Source organism: Callithrix jacchus, chromosome 12, assembly GCF_049354715.1.
Source record: "Callithrix jacchus isolate 240 chromosome 12, calJac240_pri, whole genome shotgun sequence".
Classification (NCBI taxonomy): domain Eukaryota; kingdom Metazoa; phylum Chordata; class Mammalia; order Primates; family Cebidae; genus Callithrix; species Callithrix jacchus.
Window position 1 is genome coordinate 69,040,130 of NC_133513.1, and position 17,510 is coordinate 69,057,639.

Genomic DNA, 17,510 nt, shown 5'->3' on the forward strand with positions numbered 1-17,510 from the left:
ACTGCCATAATAGAAACACAGTTTACTTCTATATGATCATCTCTTACTACAACCATGCTCAACTTGCTTATTAGTTTGATCCCTTAAGTTTTCTCCCTATAGGATCATGCCACTTGTGAACAGACTGTTTTGATTATTTCTAATCTATATGCCTTTAATTTATTTTTCTTGCCTTATTGCACTGGCAAGAATGTCTTTCAAAGTCAAATAGAAGTAGTAAGAGTGGGTGTTTCAATCTCAAGAGATAAGCATTCTGTCTTACTCTGTTGAAGATGATAGTAGTTTTGAATTTTGTATAGATGCCCTTTACCAGTTTGAAGAAATTCCCTTTTATTTCTAGATTATGGAGAATTATTTTTTGGTTGGTGTTAAATTTTGTTAAATTCTTTTCCTGCTTTAATTGAGATAATTATGTGTTGGTTGTCTTTTATTTTATTAAAATGGTATATTACACTAATTAATTTTCCAATATTAAACCAAACTTGACTCCCGGAGATAAATTCCACTTTATTATAACATATAATCTTTTTTTCTTTTTTATTTTTTGAGACAGAGTGTTGCCCGTTAGCCCAGACCCAGGCACCACCCAGTGTGATCACCACTGCATTGATCCCCTGGGCTCAAGTAATCCTTTCACCTCAGTCTCCCAAGCAGCTGGAACCACAGACACATGCCACACCTGGCTAATTTATTTTATTTTTTTTTGTAGAGATGAGATCTCCCTTTGTTGACCAGTGTGGTCTTGAACTTCTGGTATCAGTCTGCCACCTAAGCCTCTCGAAATGCTAGGATTATAGGTGTGAACCACTGTGCCTAGTATGTGGTATTTTTCATATGTCATTGGATTCTGTTTGCTAACATTTGCTTATGAGGCATATGGATCTATAGTATACTTTTCTAATGATATCTTTTTCTGTCTTTGGTAATGCTGACTTCATCGAATACCTCAAGAAGCATCTCTTCTTTATTTTCTGAAAGATTTTACATAGGTTTGGTCTTAGTTCTTCTTTAAATATTTTATAGAATTCACCTAAGGAGCCATCTGAACTAAGGTTTTTTTGTTTTGTTTTGTTTTTGTTTGTTTGTTTTTTGTGTATGTATGTGTAGGATTTAAAATGATCAATTTAATATTATCACTTTTATAGGTCTATTTAGATATTCTATTTCTTCTTAAATCAGTTTTGGTTACATTTTCCTTTTTCGGAATTTTTCCGTTTTATCTAAGTTGTAGATTTTTGTCATAAAATTGTCCGTAATATTCACTATACATGTGTTAATTTCTGTGGAGTGAGGTTTGGTACCTTCCTTTTCATTCTTGAGTTTAGCAATTTCTGCCTTCTCTCTTGTTTTTTTTTTTAGGGGGTGAAGGGAAGGGCTGGTATTTACTTTTTTGGTTTGGTCAGGTTTGTTGATTTTGTTGATATTTAAACATAACCAGCCTTTGGTTTTATTGATTTTTCTATTGTTATTCTGTTTTCCACCTCATTGATTTCTGTTCTGATGTTTAATTTTTCCTTCCTTATGCTTGTTTCGGATTTAATTTGCTCTTCTTTTTTTTTCTAATTTCTTCAGAGGAAAACTTTGATTATTGATCTTTCATACTTTCTATTATATTTGAGACCTTTCATCTTTTCTATTATAGACATCAAAAGCTATGAATGTTCCTCTAAGCATTGCTTTGCCAGCATCTCATAAATTTGTTACGTCTTTTTTTTTTTTTACTTAATGCAGTTCAAAATATTTTCCATTTTTTTCTGTGATTTTTTTCTTTGACTTGGGTTGTTTAGAAATTGGCTGTTTAACTTCCAAGCATATGGGGATCCCTTAGACTATTTTCTGTTGTTTCCTGCTTTCATTCTATTTTAGTCTAAGGATGTACTTTAAATTGTTTCAATCTTTTTAAATTTATGGAGACTTACTTTATGGTCTACTATATAGTCTATCTGGAGATCTGTGTATACTTGAGAAGAATGTGTTTTTACTTGTTGTTGGGTGGAAGTTTTATAAAATGTTAGTTACACACATTGGTTGATAGTGTTGGTCAACTCTTTTGTATCCTCATTGATTTTGTGTCTAGCTGTTCTATTGATTACTGAAAGTGGAATACTGAAATCTTCCCTTGTAATTGTTGGAATGTTTATTTCTCTTTTAAATACTGTCAGTTTTTGCTTCATGCATTTTGGGGCTCTGTATTTAGGTGTGCAAAATTGAATTGTTAACACCTTTTCAATGTAGTAACCTTTTCTGTCATGAAGGATCACTTTTTTCTTTAGTAATATTTCTTTTCTAAAAGCCTAATTTGTCTCCTGTGAATCTAGGCACTTCAGCTTTCTTATGTTGGCTTAGGATTTTTTTTTTTCATTCTTTTACTTTCAAGTCATATATGTCTTTGTATCTACATTGTGTCCCTTATAAACAGCTTATAATTAGATCTTGCATTTTCCTCACCAGTTAAGTACAGTTTTTGTCTTTTGATTTAAGTGTATATTAGTTTACTAGGGCTATTATAACAAAATACCACAAACATGGTGACTTAAAACAACAGAAATTTCTTCTCTCACAATTCCAGATGCTAGGAATCAAAAACTAAGGTGATGGTTTTTATGGGAGGCTCTGAAGAAGAATCTGCTTCAAGCTTCTCTCCTGGTTTCTGGTGACTGCTAGCAACTCTTGGTGTCCCTTTGTTCATTGATGTATTATTTCAATTTCTCCCTGTTTCTTTACATAGGATTCACCCCAGTGTGTCTGTCTGTGTCTCCAAATTTTCCTTTTCTTATAAGGACACCAGTCATTGGATTAGGGCCCATCCTAATCCATATGACCTCATCTTAACTTGATTACATCTGCAAAGATGCTATTTCTAAATAAAGTCACAGTCTGAGACATGGGTTGACACTATTCAAGTTGGTACACTGTGTTTAGACCATAATAATAGATTTATAGCTGCCATTTTGCTATTTGTTTTTCTCTGTGTCTCATATCCTTTTGATTTCTGTGCTATTCCATTACTGTTTTTTTTGGGGGGGTGGGGGTGGTTATATGAGCATTTTTTAAGTCAATGATGTTAATTTCTCTATACATTTTTTGAATTATATTAGTGGATGCTCTAGAGATTACAATATATGTTTTAAAATTTCACACCCTATTATAGGGTAAAACTAACTCAATTCTGGTAAAGTCTAACAGAATGGCTCCATTTGGTCATAACTCTCTTGTCCCATTTGCTCCATTACTGATAACTCTGTTTCTTCCTCTTCCTTTTTGCTATTATTTTTATACATATATTATATCTTCATATGTTATAAATCAAGTAATCCAGTGTTATAATTATTGTTCTATATAATCTTTTAGGTTTTAAAAAGATATTAGATAAGGAAAATATCTATATGACTGTATATTTATATGTTCCCTTTTATTTTCCATACATTTATCATTTTGATGCTCTTCATTTCTCCATGTAGATTTCACTTACTATGTGGTGTAATTTCCTTTCAACCTGAAAGACTTCATTTAGTGTTTATCCGAAGGCATATCTGTAGTAAAAAATACTCCAAGTTTTTTTTAAATCTGGAAATGTTTTTACTTTGCCTTCATCTTTAAAGGATGGTTTTGTTATATAAAGAATTCTTGGTTGACAGGTTTTTCATATATATATATATATACACATACATACACATATATATACATACACACATATATATACATATACATATATATACATATGTATGTATGTGTTTTCCCTCAAATTATATGTATATATATTATTTTTAACTCTAGAGTTTCTATTTAATCATTTTCAGAGTTTCTGTATCATTATTTACCCACTTGTTGAGTCATTGCCATGAGACTTTTCCTTAACGATTCAAACATAGTTTTCTTTCATTCTTTGAACATATTTACAATAGTTGCTTTGAAATGTTTTTCTGCTAAATCCAATATCTGGGCCTCAGTGGAATCAGTTTCTACTGATGTGTTTTCCCCCTTGATTATAAATTAGATATTTCTGGGCTTTTTTTTTTAAATATCACATACTTCCTTTGTTGAGAACTGGGCATTTTGGACAATATAACAATATGTTATCTTCAGGCTCCCCCCACTGCCACCACCTGAGGCTTCTCATTTTGTTACATTTGTTTTCTTAATTGGAGGTATCTATCTCTCCTTGGATTGTAGTCACTGATGTCTCAGATTTTCAAAAAATTCCCAGCTTTATTTTTAGCTGACATCTTAGTGGTTACATCTGTAGCTATGAATTTTTTGATCAGCCAGTAGTTTGGGCAGATTGTAATCAACTACCATGAGCCCTTATGACTTCTGCTCTCTGAAGATCTGTGTATGGAAATGGGTAGCACATTAAAAGTTCAAGATGTTTTCATGTCTACCTAAGCTTTTGATTTTCACTAGGCCCTTTTGGGCCTGCCCTGAACATGCCTGCAGTTTCTCAGTCAGCTAAGCTTACAGGAATACTCATCTAGTCTTTCTATAGCTCTCATTTTAAGATTCTCTCTATTAAATTTAAAGTTAGTTTGTTATTCACTCCAATTGGGTTTGTAATCTCAAAGTAACAAGCTACAGATTTTTAAAATCATTTCCAATCAAGTTTGTTACTTTTATTGACACACCTCTGAGTGTGAGATTTCATCCTCCACTCTAAAGCTGTCACTGGTAAAATTACCACTTTAACTGATCAAGATAGTTAGTCTTACCATTCCCACAACTTGAATCAACTTCAGACATTCTTTTTTCTGAATATAGGTCCCTTCTATTTCTGTCCCTTTGAGATGTAAATTTTCCAGCCTCTTGCCAGTTTGCAATGCAACAATATCTTTCTCGAGGACCTGGGAGCCATCTCTTAAAATGCAGTCTTAATGAAAGATGGAGCCCCTATCTCCCTGCCTCGGTGAGAGGGTAAGATCCTACTTTGAAAAGTGAAAATTACCAGTGGCCTAATCAAATTTACTAACCCCTATCCTGACATTCTCCAGTACTTTTCAAGTAGGTCACCCCAGTTTTTGAAAACTCTGCTACTTTTTGTTTCAGCAGAGTTGAGTTTAATCTTTTCTCCTGCATTGCAATAGACTTGAATAACTTCTTCCTCATCTGTTTAACTTCATTCCGTGCAATTAAAAACAAAACAAAACAAACAAACAAAAAACAAACAAACATAGCCAAGCTGGGGATAGGAAAATGAATATATGGGTAAGAATGCTTCAGATTTTCACTGTTCTTACTTGAAGCTTGCCTAGTTTTTCATGAATAAATGTTACTCAATTTGTTGTTTGCCTTTGGTTGATTTTCCAAGCCCTGATGGTTGTTTTTGACAAATTTTTTAGTATTATACTTGTTTGTTGGGAAGGGGATTTATTGACCTTTTCATTTTGCTACAGCCACCTTCCAAAATTTTCCTAAGTCAGAATTTCAACATCATTGCCACAAAGAGCTCCCTGGCCATTTACATCTTTGGAGATCAATTTGTGCAGTCTTTTTTTTTTTTCTCCAACATTAATAGATCATTTGTTCTCACAGCATTACTAACATTTCACTGTGATTACTTGACCATACAAAGGAGACTCTTCCTATGTTTACATTGTGTTTTCTCTTTATTTTGCAGAGTTAAGGTCAATCTCTCTTTCACCTGGAAGAGATGGAGAAATATTTCTTCTAGGATAGGTGAATAATTAATTTTTTCTTCTTTTTTAGTTATTTTTTCCTTTTCTGATTGTATTTGTAATTAAAAAAGAAACTAGACAAATTCTGTCCATTGATTCTCTCTTTTCTACAAGGATATTTACACTTCCAAAAAGAAATCGCTAAGCAAATTGGCAAAATATGACTTTTTATTTTTATTTTCAACCACCAGATTGAGTGTGCTAATATGCCAAATGCCAGTCTTTTATGTTCCTAGCTTTTCAAATAGAAACGTGATACTAATGCCAATAATTAAACTTCCCAAGTTTTTTTTGTCTGTCTCTGAATCAAGTTCATTGTCTACTTACATACTTCTCAGTTGACATTTGTGAAGGCAGATTACACACATGGGGACAGTGGAGAATAAATCCACCCCTAAAATTCCTTTGCAGATCTTCAGTGTTAGCCATTAACATCCCTGATTTATTTACATTCTAACATTTAACCTTGCTGAGAATTTTTACTGTTTAATAATTCATATTTGCCTGCTTTAAAAATTTTCTGACTTACTATTCCAAAATTTTGTTTGATAATTTTACTAGTATGTTTTACTAGTATGTCAACACCCACATTCTTGTATATTTTGTGTGTGCATAGATAATATATGCATATCTGAAAAGCGTGCATTCATTATTGTGTGGTTAAAGTTGGATTCATTTAGGGCTAGGGTTAGTATATCATTTATCCCTATTTTGTAAGATGATGAATAATATATAAAGATTTTAAGAAGTGTGTTGACATACCAGTAAAATTACCACTGCTACAATTATGTAATGTTTATTTATCACTCACTGTGTGCTAAGAAGTCTTAAATGCTTTAATTTAATAAATTATTGTGCCTTTACATTCACACTATGAGGTAAATAGCATTATTATAGCAAAGGCATGTCAGGCAAGGAAAATTAAGAAAGTCTCAAGATTATATGAAACCAAAAATAACTAACTTGTAGTGATCTACTGTAATAGCTTGTGTCACATGCTGTTCTAGGAGCTTTATATGTTTAACATTTAATTAATATACTTAATAAAATTATCATATAATCCAATAACTATTAATATTGTATTCCTCACAATATAAATGGGTAAAGTATACAGATGTTAAACTACTTATTCATATTCATATAACTAATAAGTGATCAATCTGGAAATAGAGTCTCACATCCTATTTCTTCACTGAGAGTTGGGCTGGTGTTAGAACTCTGGTCCCTTGGCACCAAAGCCCCCTGCTTTGCCCCTGCTTTTTACTGCCTTGCAGGCAAATTGCACATAGTTTTTGATAGAATTACTGAAGTTTTGGACTAGATGAAACTTCAAAAGTAACGATCTCGTGAAAACTCTTTTGCATCTATTGAAACATCCTCGCCAAAATATCCTCAACAAATTTTTCTATAGGCTTTGTTTGAAAAACTCCACTAATAGAAGATATACTCACCCCAAGGGGCAACTTGTTCTATTTCAGGTAATATTATGAGAAACTGCTTTCTGCTATTGTGATGAAATTTGAATTCTTACAGATACAACTGAAATCCTTTGAGTCTGAATTGGCCATCTCAAGTCAAAAGAAATGTTTCATTCCTTTTCCACACTATAGCCCTTAAACATATAAAATAAAACTTCTAAGGAATTTTCTCTAGTTTTCAGTTTCTTGAACTATTTCACATAGATCATGACTCTGAATTCCTTTACCATTCTGGTTTTTCCCCTTTGGTACAGGAAACTTTGTAAATGTTTCTCCTAAAACATGAAGCACGACGCATAATATTTCAGGTATGTTCTGAACATTATAGAATAGAGGAGAACTAAAAGTTTCAATTTCATTCATGGAAATAATATAATGTAATGGTTTAAAGGGTAGATACTGAAATCAGCTGTCTAGTTTTGATTTCTGCTCCCAGCACTCATAACCAGATTATTTTGGACAAATTTCCTCAAGTTTCTGTTACCTCATTGGTAAAATAGAGATAATAATTGTGTCTACTTTGTTGAGTTGGTATGAGGATTAAGTGTGATCATAGAGTTAAACATTTAGAAAACTTCCTGGCATGTACGTCTGAAATCAGAAACTACATATAACATTATTTAAAAATTCAGGCACTTATTAAATATCTGTTGTGTATAGATATTGACAGTGTAAAGAAGGAAAAGTTATAGTCTGAATTCCCAAGGCACTTCCACTTAAAATTTGAGACATTATATTTCTTGTGAAGCAACATATGATTTTATTTGATTTTGGTAAATTGTACATTTTGTCATACTGTGGACTCATAATGAGATAATAGTAAGGGAAAATCTTTGAGCCCTTTTTTTTATGGCTGCTGCTGTGAAATGCTGTCTCTTGTATCCAATTCTATTCTAATCTAGGTCATCCAGTTACTTCTTTTGGAATCCTGATTTTGTCTTCCAGGGTACTGGTTTTCTATCCACGCTCCATGCCATATGTGCATATGAGAAGCCTTCCATCAATGTCAACCAAGTCATGATAAAATGTGAAGTAGAAAAGAATCAAAAGCACAACCTTCAGCAACCCATTGGAGAGTCTCCCTATGGGGAGTCATTTACACAGGAATCCATCTAACAATCTTCACACCTGGAATATTTCTTAATTTTGTTAATGAGGACACTATAGACTTTTTCAGAAACCTAGTTTAAATCTGAATGTCTGTCATCAACTTTTACAGATTTACCTGCTTGGTAATCCTAACTACATTTTTTTGATAGAGTAGCTAAGTTTAGTTGAGTGCAATATTTCTCACAGAAGCTGTGATGACACTTTGTAATATCTGTCTGTTTCTAAAAGGGCTCTCAGAAATCTTTTAAAGAATAATTTTTATAATCTAACTAGAGATTAATAGTAAATGTGCCTTTTGCACTTTAAGACATATTTCTGCTTCATTTTGAAAGATGAGACTTTATTTTTCTATCACCAACCTTGTCTCCACCATTAACTGTCAAAACAGATAATGATGGTATAGAAACTTCATTTATAAATTCTCTCAGAGTTTAGAGATTTAATTTTGCATTTAATGCCTCTACACTTGAAGCATTTAAAGATATTCCTTAAAATCACCTCATTTCTTTTGGTTTCAATTACTCCTCCCTGATGCTTTTCAGACTTCTCCAATCTGAAAATCTCTCTTGACAGAAGATGGAAACAAAATCTGTTATTATACCACCAAGCTCAAATGGATGACTTCCTTTCTATCTTTGCTAAAAATAAATGTGGCCCTTTTTAACATCCTTTGCATTTCTGTAACCTCTATTCTTTCTGATTGTAGTCTTCATGACCATTTTCCTAGGTCTAGGACATTCATATATTGGTCTGAGTATAGGCTCTGCTTTTGTGCCTTCACCATTTCTTCCACAAATATATGCTGAATACCTGTTATCCATCAAGCACTGTTCTAGGCACTGAGGATACAGTGATGAATGAAACAGGCTTATTCCTTGCCTTACATTCTACTATCTGGTATAAATCTTTATTAGATTTATCTCTTTACTTTTCCCTATCTAATGACAATTTTCTTTCAATGTTGTGTTTTTAATTTTTGAGCATCATTTAGCTCTTTTGAAATGTCTTTTCAATTAGATCCCTGGTTTCTTAGAATAATTATTAATCTCCTCTGCTGACATTCCTTGAAATCAGCTGTTTGAATATCCATGTCAATATCTACATTTCCTCCCTTATCATTTCTCTCCCATAATGCTTCCATAATTTGGTAAAACTAAAGAAGAGGCTTTGTCATAATTCATGCATATGTTGGGTTTTAAGTCTCTGATTATTTATTTTTCACTTCTTCTTTATTATTCCATTATTATGCAAGAAATTTTTTCACTGATTTATTAAATCACTGGATATTTTGGCCACAAGAGGTTTATTAAGGATATACTAAAAAATAAGCTGAGAAGATTTTTCTCTTTCTCATGGGATCATACTGTTTATTACAAATTTAAAATTTGGTCTGTATCCTAGGAATAGCCCTGCACTAGTCTATGCCATCCTTGTTATATGGACTTGGAGCATGCTGCAGTTTCCACTTGACCTGGCAGGTAAGTATCTTGATGTTTGTGCAAAGAAACAGAAAATTACACCTCTTGATTATAAACTATGCTAAAGCTAAGAAGGCAAGTGAAAGCATCTTCATGTCTATATCCCAGTGTTAGTTCTGGTTCAGATTAGAAGGAAAGTAGATTGAAACTTAGTAAAACCAAGAAGAGTGGATCCACTGTGGTACATGGTGAGCTTAAGATAGTAGAGCAGATAATTGCACAGTGTTATATTTACTTCAAACAGCAGTTCCATCAGTTAAGATCCATAAGACCTCCTGCTAACCAGGTAATACATCTGTGTCTCAGTTTTTATCATCCATGTAATAGGTATGATAATCATAGTCACTAGGGTTGAATATTCTTGTCATGACTCAGTAATATACAGTTTGCTTAGCAAGTTGCTGCCATAAAAGTTTTATCTCTCATTATTCATAAGAAGCAATTTTCATTCTTATGTCAGACCTATGTATTAGAACTTCAGAAGGCACAGGAGCAGTTAAAATTGTCCTCATTTGTGGTCCCTGGAATCCCATTGGTCTTACTTTAATAAAAACATAAACCTCTAAGATTTCGTAAGACATAATCTGTTTCTCAGGCATTTTATACTAGTGATGATCTAGAGCCACACTGTCCAACAGGGACCCACCAATCACATGGCTCTTTAAATTAAAATTAATTAAAAATTTAAAACATTAAAAGTCCAATTTGTCAGTCACACTAGCCACATTTCATGCACCCAGTTGCCACAACGGCTACCATATTGGACAGCAGTAATATGGAACACTTCTACCATCACAGAAAGTTCAACTGAGCGGTGTTGATCTGGGGTCACCCCAAAACTTCTTGGAACCCTGGAATTTTGATTTGAGAATTCTCCTGGACGTCACTTTACTCCAAAGAAATTGTAGAAATTAATAATCACATTTTCCTCAGCCTGACTTTTTATTTTTTATGACACCCTACTTGACATCCTCAGGATTAGAATTAACCCTTAGGACAGGGATATGAACATTTTTCTCCATCTTTTTTGGTTCACTTTTGTAAGCTCAGAGGTCTGAGGCCATTTTAAACGTAGCATTCACTTTTTGGAATTGTTAACAGAATGGATGGAAAAACTTGTTGTGGATTTTAAGAAATACCAAAAACAGAATCACTGATTAATAATTACAAACAAATATGTGCCAGTAACACACACATACACACAGAGATTTTGTCATAGTGTGCCCTGGAAGGTATGCTATACTCATTGATCAAGCTGGTGTCCACTTATAGAATATTAGGTGCCATCATTTTAGATACTGAGTTAATACCATTAGAAGGTCCTTTGGGAGCCATTTCCTGGCCCTCATTTCTTCAGAAAGGCTACCATTGATCTTACCTTGGTTCCTCTTTTGTCTTTCACTCTGCTGATCCTCACCCTCCTGTATCTTGTGGTTTATTGCCTTGCTAAGAAAATTTGTATTTAAGAAAGAAATTTTGTAAACTTTCAGGGGTGATAATGTTATGCAGCTGTTTGAAAAACAAAGACCAAATGTTACTTCTGACTAAATCGTTATTGTATTTTCCAACAAATAGTACATTATGTTCATCCATATCAAAGCAGCTTCATAATATTTGCAGGCTCCAGTAGACGAAGGCATTCTTTGTTTGAAAACTCCAAATGGAAGGCTTCATTATTATAAAAGGATTATTTTCTGTCCTTGACCCTGAATTAAATTTACATTTGAGAAATTAAGACAAAAGTTTCTTCTGTTGATTGGACCTCCTTTTGTTTAACTGGAAAATCAGTAATTATATTCAGCTTTCTTGTAAACTGTGAAACAAAAGCACAAGGAATTAGGACAAAATAAAATAACAATGGCATTTATTCAGGACTTTTTTTCCTCCATCATTTAAAAAATACATTTCACATGAATTAAGTTTGAATTTGAATATAAGCACTTGAATTTTCACAGCACAATTTGCACACATGACTGAGTGTGTAAACTAACCAACAGATCCTAAAAAGAGGATGTAGAATTATCAGAGCCATGTACACTTTGCTTGGTTTCCCAAGCTTATCAATCAAACAAATCATTTGTGATCCTAAGGGGGAAGATTGAAGGAAAAAGTGGACAGAAAGCAGGGCTGTTATTCTAACGGAAACAAAATGAGTCAATGAATAAGGACCCCTCTCCTCACAGATATGATTGTTATCCCAGTTTTTAAAGGAAGAAACTGTGGCCCAGGAAGGCTTAAGTAACCACGCCAGTAACTGGCTGCTAGAAAATGCGACAGTCATGCTTCCTGACTTGAAGCCTCGATCATGCAACTGTGAGGGCTCCTTACACTGTGGACCCCAGGATCACAATGGCAGTTTCCTTTACTCCTCTCATGGTGCAGCCTCAGCCTCACAAGGAGCTTGGGCTAAGGGCACTTGCGACCATGCCCGGCTCCTAGAATCTATTTAATTGTGCTTTGCTCCCAGGGTAAGAACTACATGATCTTACATTTCCTACATGGATGCAAGCCACAGGGCAGGGTGTTTTCACTTGTTCCACCCAGATTTAAATTACTAGATAATTCCATTTGATTTCCGTTCTGTAATTAAATCACAGAATTATTATCTGCACAGTCCTCATTGTTAATGACTTGTCTCCATGTCATCGTCTTACATGTCTATACTTCCAAGAGAGATAGTAACTAGTCGGTCTTGTGTTTTCAGTACAGAATGTCATGTGCCCTGTCTCTGTGACAGAGAAGGGATTTCCCAGCCTCTTCTTTTGCCAGTGCAGTGCGGATCTGTGGAACATCGGAATCAGCGTCTTCATACAAGATGGGCCCTTCCTTGTCGTGCGTCTCATACTGATGACGTATTTCAAAGTGATCAATCAGATGCTGGTGTTCTTTGCCGCGAAGAACTTCCTCGTGGTGGTGTTGCAACTCTATCGCTTGGTGGTGCTGGCATTGGCAGTCCGTGCTTCGTTGAGAAGCCAGTCAGAGGCCCTGAAAGGAGAACACCATTGCCGGAGACAGACCTCTGAGAGTGGGCCCTCTCTGCGGGACTGGCAAAGCGAGTCTAAGGAGGGCCTGGCTATTCCTTTGAGGTGCTCCCCAGCCACCTCCGAGGACTTCCACCCCACCCCATAGTTATTGATTGACAGTGGTCTTCGGCTAGAACCTGACTCTCTGTTTCTTCTTACAGGGAGGATTCTTTTTCTCCCCCAACCTTGGCATATAATAATTTTCAAAAGGACAACATAAAAAGGTGATCTTAAACCAAAGCCGAGGAGTTTTCTTTTTCAACTGAATGGAAGAAACTTTGATTAGTGACTATTGCTACAACTTCTGTGCGATGGTATCAGATGTTACAGTTGTTCAACGACTAAGTGATTTGTTTGTCTTGAACTGTTTGAAAAGCTATGGAAGGGGTTACAGTGACATGCCCTCGAAAGATTTAGTGCAGACAAACTGTCGCGGCTGTTACCTGAAAATAGAGAAGCTTTCAAGTTTGGCTCCATTGTCAGACTATTTTGTCTGATCTTTTCTGCAATGTCCCTGTGACATCAAAAAATGTACATTCAGTGAATGCAGAACAAATGAAGGGAAAAGGGCCTTTAAAATTACCTCACTGTGGGCTGGAAGCAGCGAAAATCTCTGCCCAGCTTCCGTATCATAGAGAGCCCTATTCATCGCTGCACAGGCCTTCCCAGGAAAATCATTTTTCGGGGCTGATGTTGTCTTCTGCCATGGCGCATATGCTCTTACAGAAATTTTATTGCTTCTGGCTTGGATGCTACACAATTCACAGCAAGCCATTTTAGTTACATATCTGTTAGTTGCAAGGCAGGAAATAGTGTCGAAAAGCTAGCAAAGTCACAATTTCTACTCTGAACATGATTTGCAGTGTTCGTCAGTATTTTTCTGAATCCTACTTTACCATTTTCTATATTGCCGAGTCGAATCATGTGGGCTGAGGCAGAGAAGCTCTGAAGCAGTGAATAAAGGTGTTTCGGGCCCTGTAAGTGTTACCATGGTTTCTGGTGTCTGCCACAGTAGAGAACAAAGCTGCAGCTTCTCTGAACCGCCACTACTGGGGGCGGCCTTTGGTCTCAGGGAACATGGTGATGGAGGATTGCATCAGCCCCACCCACGGCCAACAGCTCTTGTTGAGTCACGGGAGTCGGAATGTGCTACCCCGTGGTGGAAATCAGGCAATTCGCTTTATTTTCGTGCATTAAGACTTCATTTTCCTAGAATTGAAATAGCCATCCTTTTCCTTTACATACCTCTATACTTTCCAGATGGAGGTGATTCAGAACCTTTTAAAGATACAGTGTGAAAATTTTCCCGGGTGTATAGCAGTAATTACATGAGGCACGCAGTTCCAGAACTGTTGTTTTGGGTTCAAAACCTAATTCCCCCCAATTAGTATATTCGAGAATTCAAAGGGACATTTAAGTAGGGTATGCTCTTAATTTGGTATGACCTATTGACAGCCAGTTGGGACAATTTTATCTGTAAATCTCTGGGTGACATGATACCTATTTGAAACATTTTATAGAAACTTTTGTCAACAAATTTTGTTTTTATATAGAGTCATGCATATTTTTTCATAAATGGCTTCTTCAACGCCATTGTTATGTTTTTATTTCTTCCTTGTGCTTCTAATTTTAACAATATTATGACTATAAAATGACACATGGAACTAATGGAATACATTTATAATTTTCCATAATAATTTCATGAAAGTTAAGATCAAGAAATTATATTTATATGAAGTAGAGCACTTGACAACTTTTAAGGGCGTGTTATTTAAAGTGCTCAGCAGTTGAAAGCAAAATAATAACTGCTATTTATAAAAATGCCTCAGCAGAATCTGTTTTTATGTTGACTGCTTCATGTTGAATATTTTCTTCCACAACATGTATGTGCTGCTTATTATTGCAGATTTGCTCATGGCATACTTTTCATGTTTTAATTTTTTTTCTTCCAGCAAAACAAACACTGAGGCCCTAAAAATAGATAAAGTATAAAGTAGTACGGCTGTTGCAAGGATATTTTTAAATGCTTTCAAATCTGAGACTTGGCTTGGGTTCGTGAATGAGTTTCTAGTGTTTAAATTAAAGTATTTTGTAATTAGCACTCTTCTGCTGGCCTGAGAAATAAAAAGCCTGTCTAAAGTCTAGCTTTATTTAGAGGGTCAGGAAGTCAAAGAGCATCCAGGACCATCTTGGCAATTAATAGTGGCAAAAATAGACACAGGCTCTACAAGATTTTCCAGGAAAATCTGCTTAGGGCAGCATTTGTTAACCTAGCTGCCAGTACTCCCACCCTCTTAGACTGGCTGCTTTTATAGTAGGGGGAAAAAAAAATCTACATTCCTTTAATTTATTTGGAAAAAAAAAAAACCCTAAACCTAAATTATATAATAGCCAGTCGTAAGACTCCTGATGAAATATTACAGATTTATTCAGTTAATTGCCTGTTTTTAGTGTGGAATGCTAAATAATGTAATGTTTCAAAACATCTAAGTGTTTGTTATAAGGTGGCTGGAACATCAATTACCTCCCATGTGTTGACATCTTGGGACTTGTTTACATTTATATTTTATTTGTAATAAGATAACTTACTTACGTCACCTGTATAACGTTATGCAAGCCATCCCGTCTGTCATAACCCCTCACCCAGACACACAACGGATTAATCCCTAACCCCTGATGAAAGTGGCTTATTTGAAGCTGTTGGTGCTGTTGCTATTATTGCCTTTGTTGTTATTTAATTCCTTCATTAAAGCTCACTCAAATACTCTTTCTAAAAACATATCATTCCACTTGTAAAAGAAAACACAATGCACATGTTTCAATGATACTGTGTAAAAACGCACCTCATGATCATCTTGTGTATTTCTTTTGCCCTTACTGGATGACTCTCAAAGGACATGACTTGACATAGTAATATTAGTAAACTGTCTTTATATTTGGTTATTCTTTTAATTTTTATTTAAGCTGTATCAATAGCATAATAAAATAAAATTTTGAATTGGCCCATAACATTCTTTATAATGTTCCAGTGGAGAGTCTGATATAAATTTACTCTTGGCTCTGTTTTAGTTCCACTAACAAATAGCACTTCAGGCCTTATAGAACCCTATAGATATGGCCAAGGAAAATCAGGATTCACTATTATAATGAATAGTGAATCCTAACTATTCATTGTTAACTATTTAATTAAAACTTTTCAAAGCTCTGGAGAGCCATGCATTTGCAGGGACACATGCTTTAAGATTTCTATCCAGGTTTCAGAGTTGAATGTAATAATCTGTTTGGCATTTAATTCCTGATAATTCTTAACCAACTTTTCCTGTTAAAAGAGCGAAAGAATTGCAAATGCCAGGTCTCTGTCCATGTTAGCCTTCCTCCAATGTCAAGCGAGAGGGATGGTGACGTATACTACAGAGACTCAGAGACACAAATGAAAAACCAAACAGTCTTGAATTACAAGAAGAAAAGAGGATTGTTATTTTTTTTTTCTAATTTCAGACTTTGCTTTTTACTCAGTGGACATACTGATTTGCTCTCAAAAACATCTGATTTGGGGTTAAACTAGGCAGCTGGAGGATGTTTACAGCTTTGAGGCTTCAAATAACATTCCATATGCAGGGAGTAACTTTACACAATGTTTGAATAATTAACTGCTACAGTCTTATATTTTATGAGTATCCATTCCATCCTCTGAATCTTTCTTACTAGAATACCATATAAGAATATTTTCTCTGGAGTATTTATATTTATGCTATTTTGCTATTAGTGGCCTTTGTATTTTATTATATGCATTAAATAGTGTGTGCACAACTTTATCTTAATGTGGATTTTTTGCTGGCTTTTCATGTCTTTGTTCTCTACTTCAATTCATTTCCTTTACACTTTTTAAGCTCTGGTTTAAAGAATAAAACTGATCTATTTAGAATGTGATTAAAGTGGCATTTCAAACCAGTGAGGAAAGGCTGACCAATTTTACAAATGATGTTGGGAAATTTTGCAATCCATCTGGAAAAAATAAAGTTAGATTTTTATCTCCTGAAATATATAGCAATAAATTCCAGATGGATTAAAGATGTAAATGTAAAATGAAAACTATAAATATTAGAAGAAAATATGCAATGTGTCTTTAGCCTGTGGGGGATGGGAAAAATCTTCTGAAACAAGACATGAAGCCACAGAAGAATTGACAGATTTTTTTCCTACATAAAAGTTTAACATTTCTTAATGGCAAAAGGTTTCTTAAATACATCACTCTTATTTTCCTTTTTGGAGAAAGGAGTCAGAGAAATCAAAAAAGAGAAATGAGAGGTACAGAAATTAGAAGGAGCCAAATTTATTATTGATTCATAGAAGACTGAGTTTTGAACATCCAAGGAAAACACATTAAAACCTAAGAAACTATTAAAAATAATCTGAAATCACACAAAAATCAATAGCTTTTCTACATACAAAATTACATAGAATATATACTTGATGAAGAGATTTCTTTTACATATAAATGAAATCCATAAAACCCATAGGAATAAACCTGAGAAATGTATAAGATCTATGTGAAGAACACTTTAAAATGATTTTGAGGGCCATACATGAAAAATTTAACAATAAGAAATTATTTTATGGGGATTGTTAAGAAGCCTTGATTTTTTTTTAAAGTTTCAGTTTCCCCTAAATTGAGCTATAAATAGGTCAAGTAGCACAATCTTCATCATGCTAGCAACAAGATATTAATTTTTTTTGTGATTGCACAACCTG

General features: G+C 34.5%; 1 protein-coding gene across 3 annotated transcripts in view; it reads left to right on the top strand.

Moving 5' to 3' along the window:
- TMEM26 (transmembrane protein 26) overlaps positions 1-16,571 on the top strand; it is a 51,277-nt gene extending 34,706 nt beyond the window's left edge. For 2 of the 3 annotated variants that reach the window (XM_035268292.3, XM_002756336.6), the window contains exons 5-6: positions 9,659-9,735; positions 12,440-16,571. In XM_035268292.3, coding sequence (XP_035124183.1) covers positions 9,659-9,735; positions 12,440-12,864 — 502 coding nt within the window. In that variant the 3' untranslated portion in view covers positions 12,865-16,571. The remainder of the gene's footprint in view (positions 1-9,658; positions 9,736-12,439) is intronic. The other variant, XM_009009885.5, reaches the window with a different exon arrangement.
- The last annotated feature ends 939 nt before the right edge of the window (positions 16,572-17,510 follow it).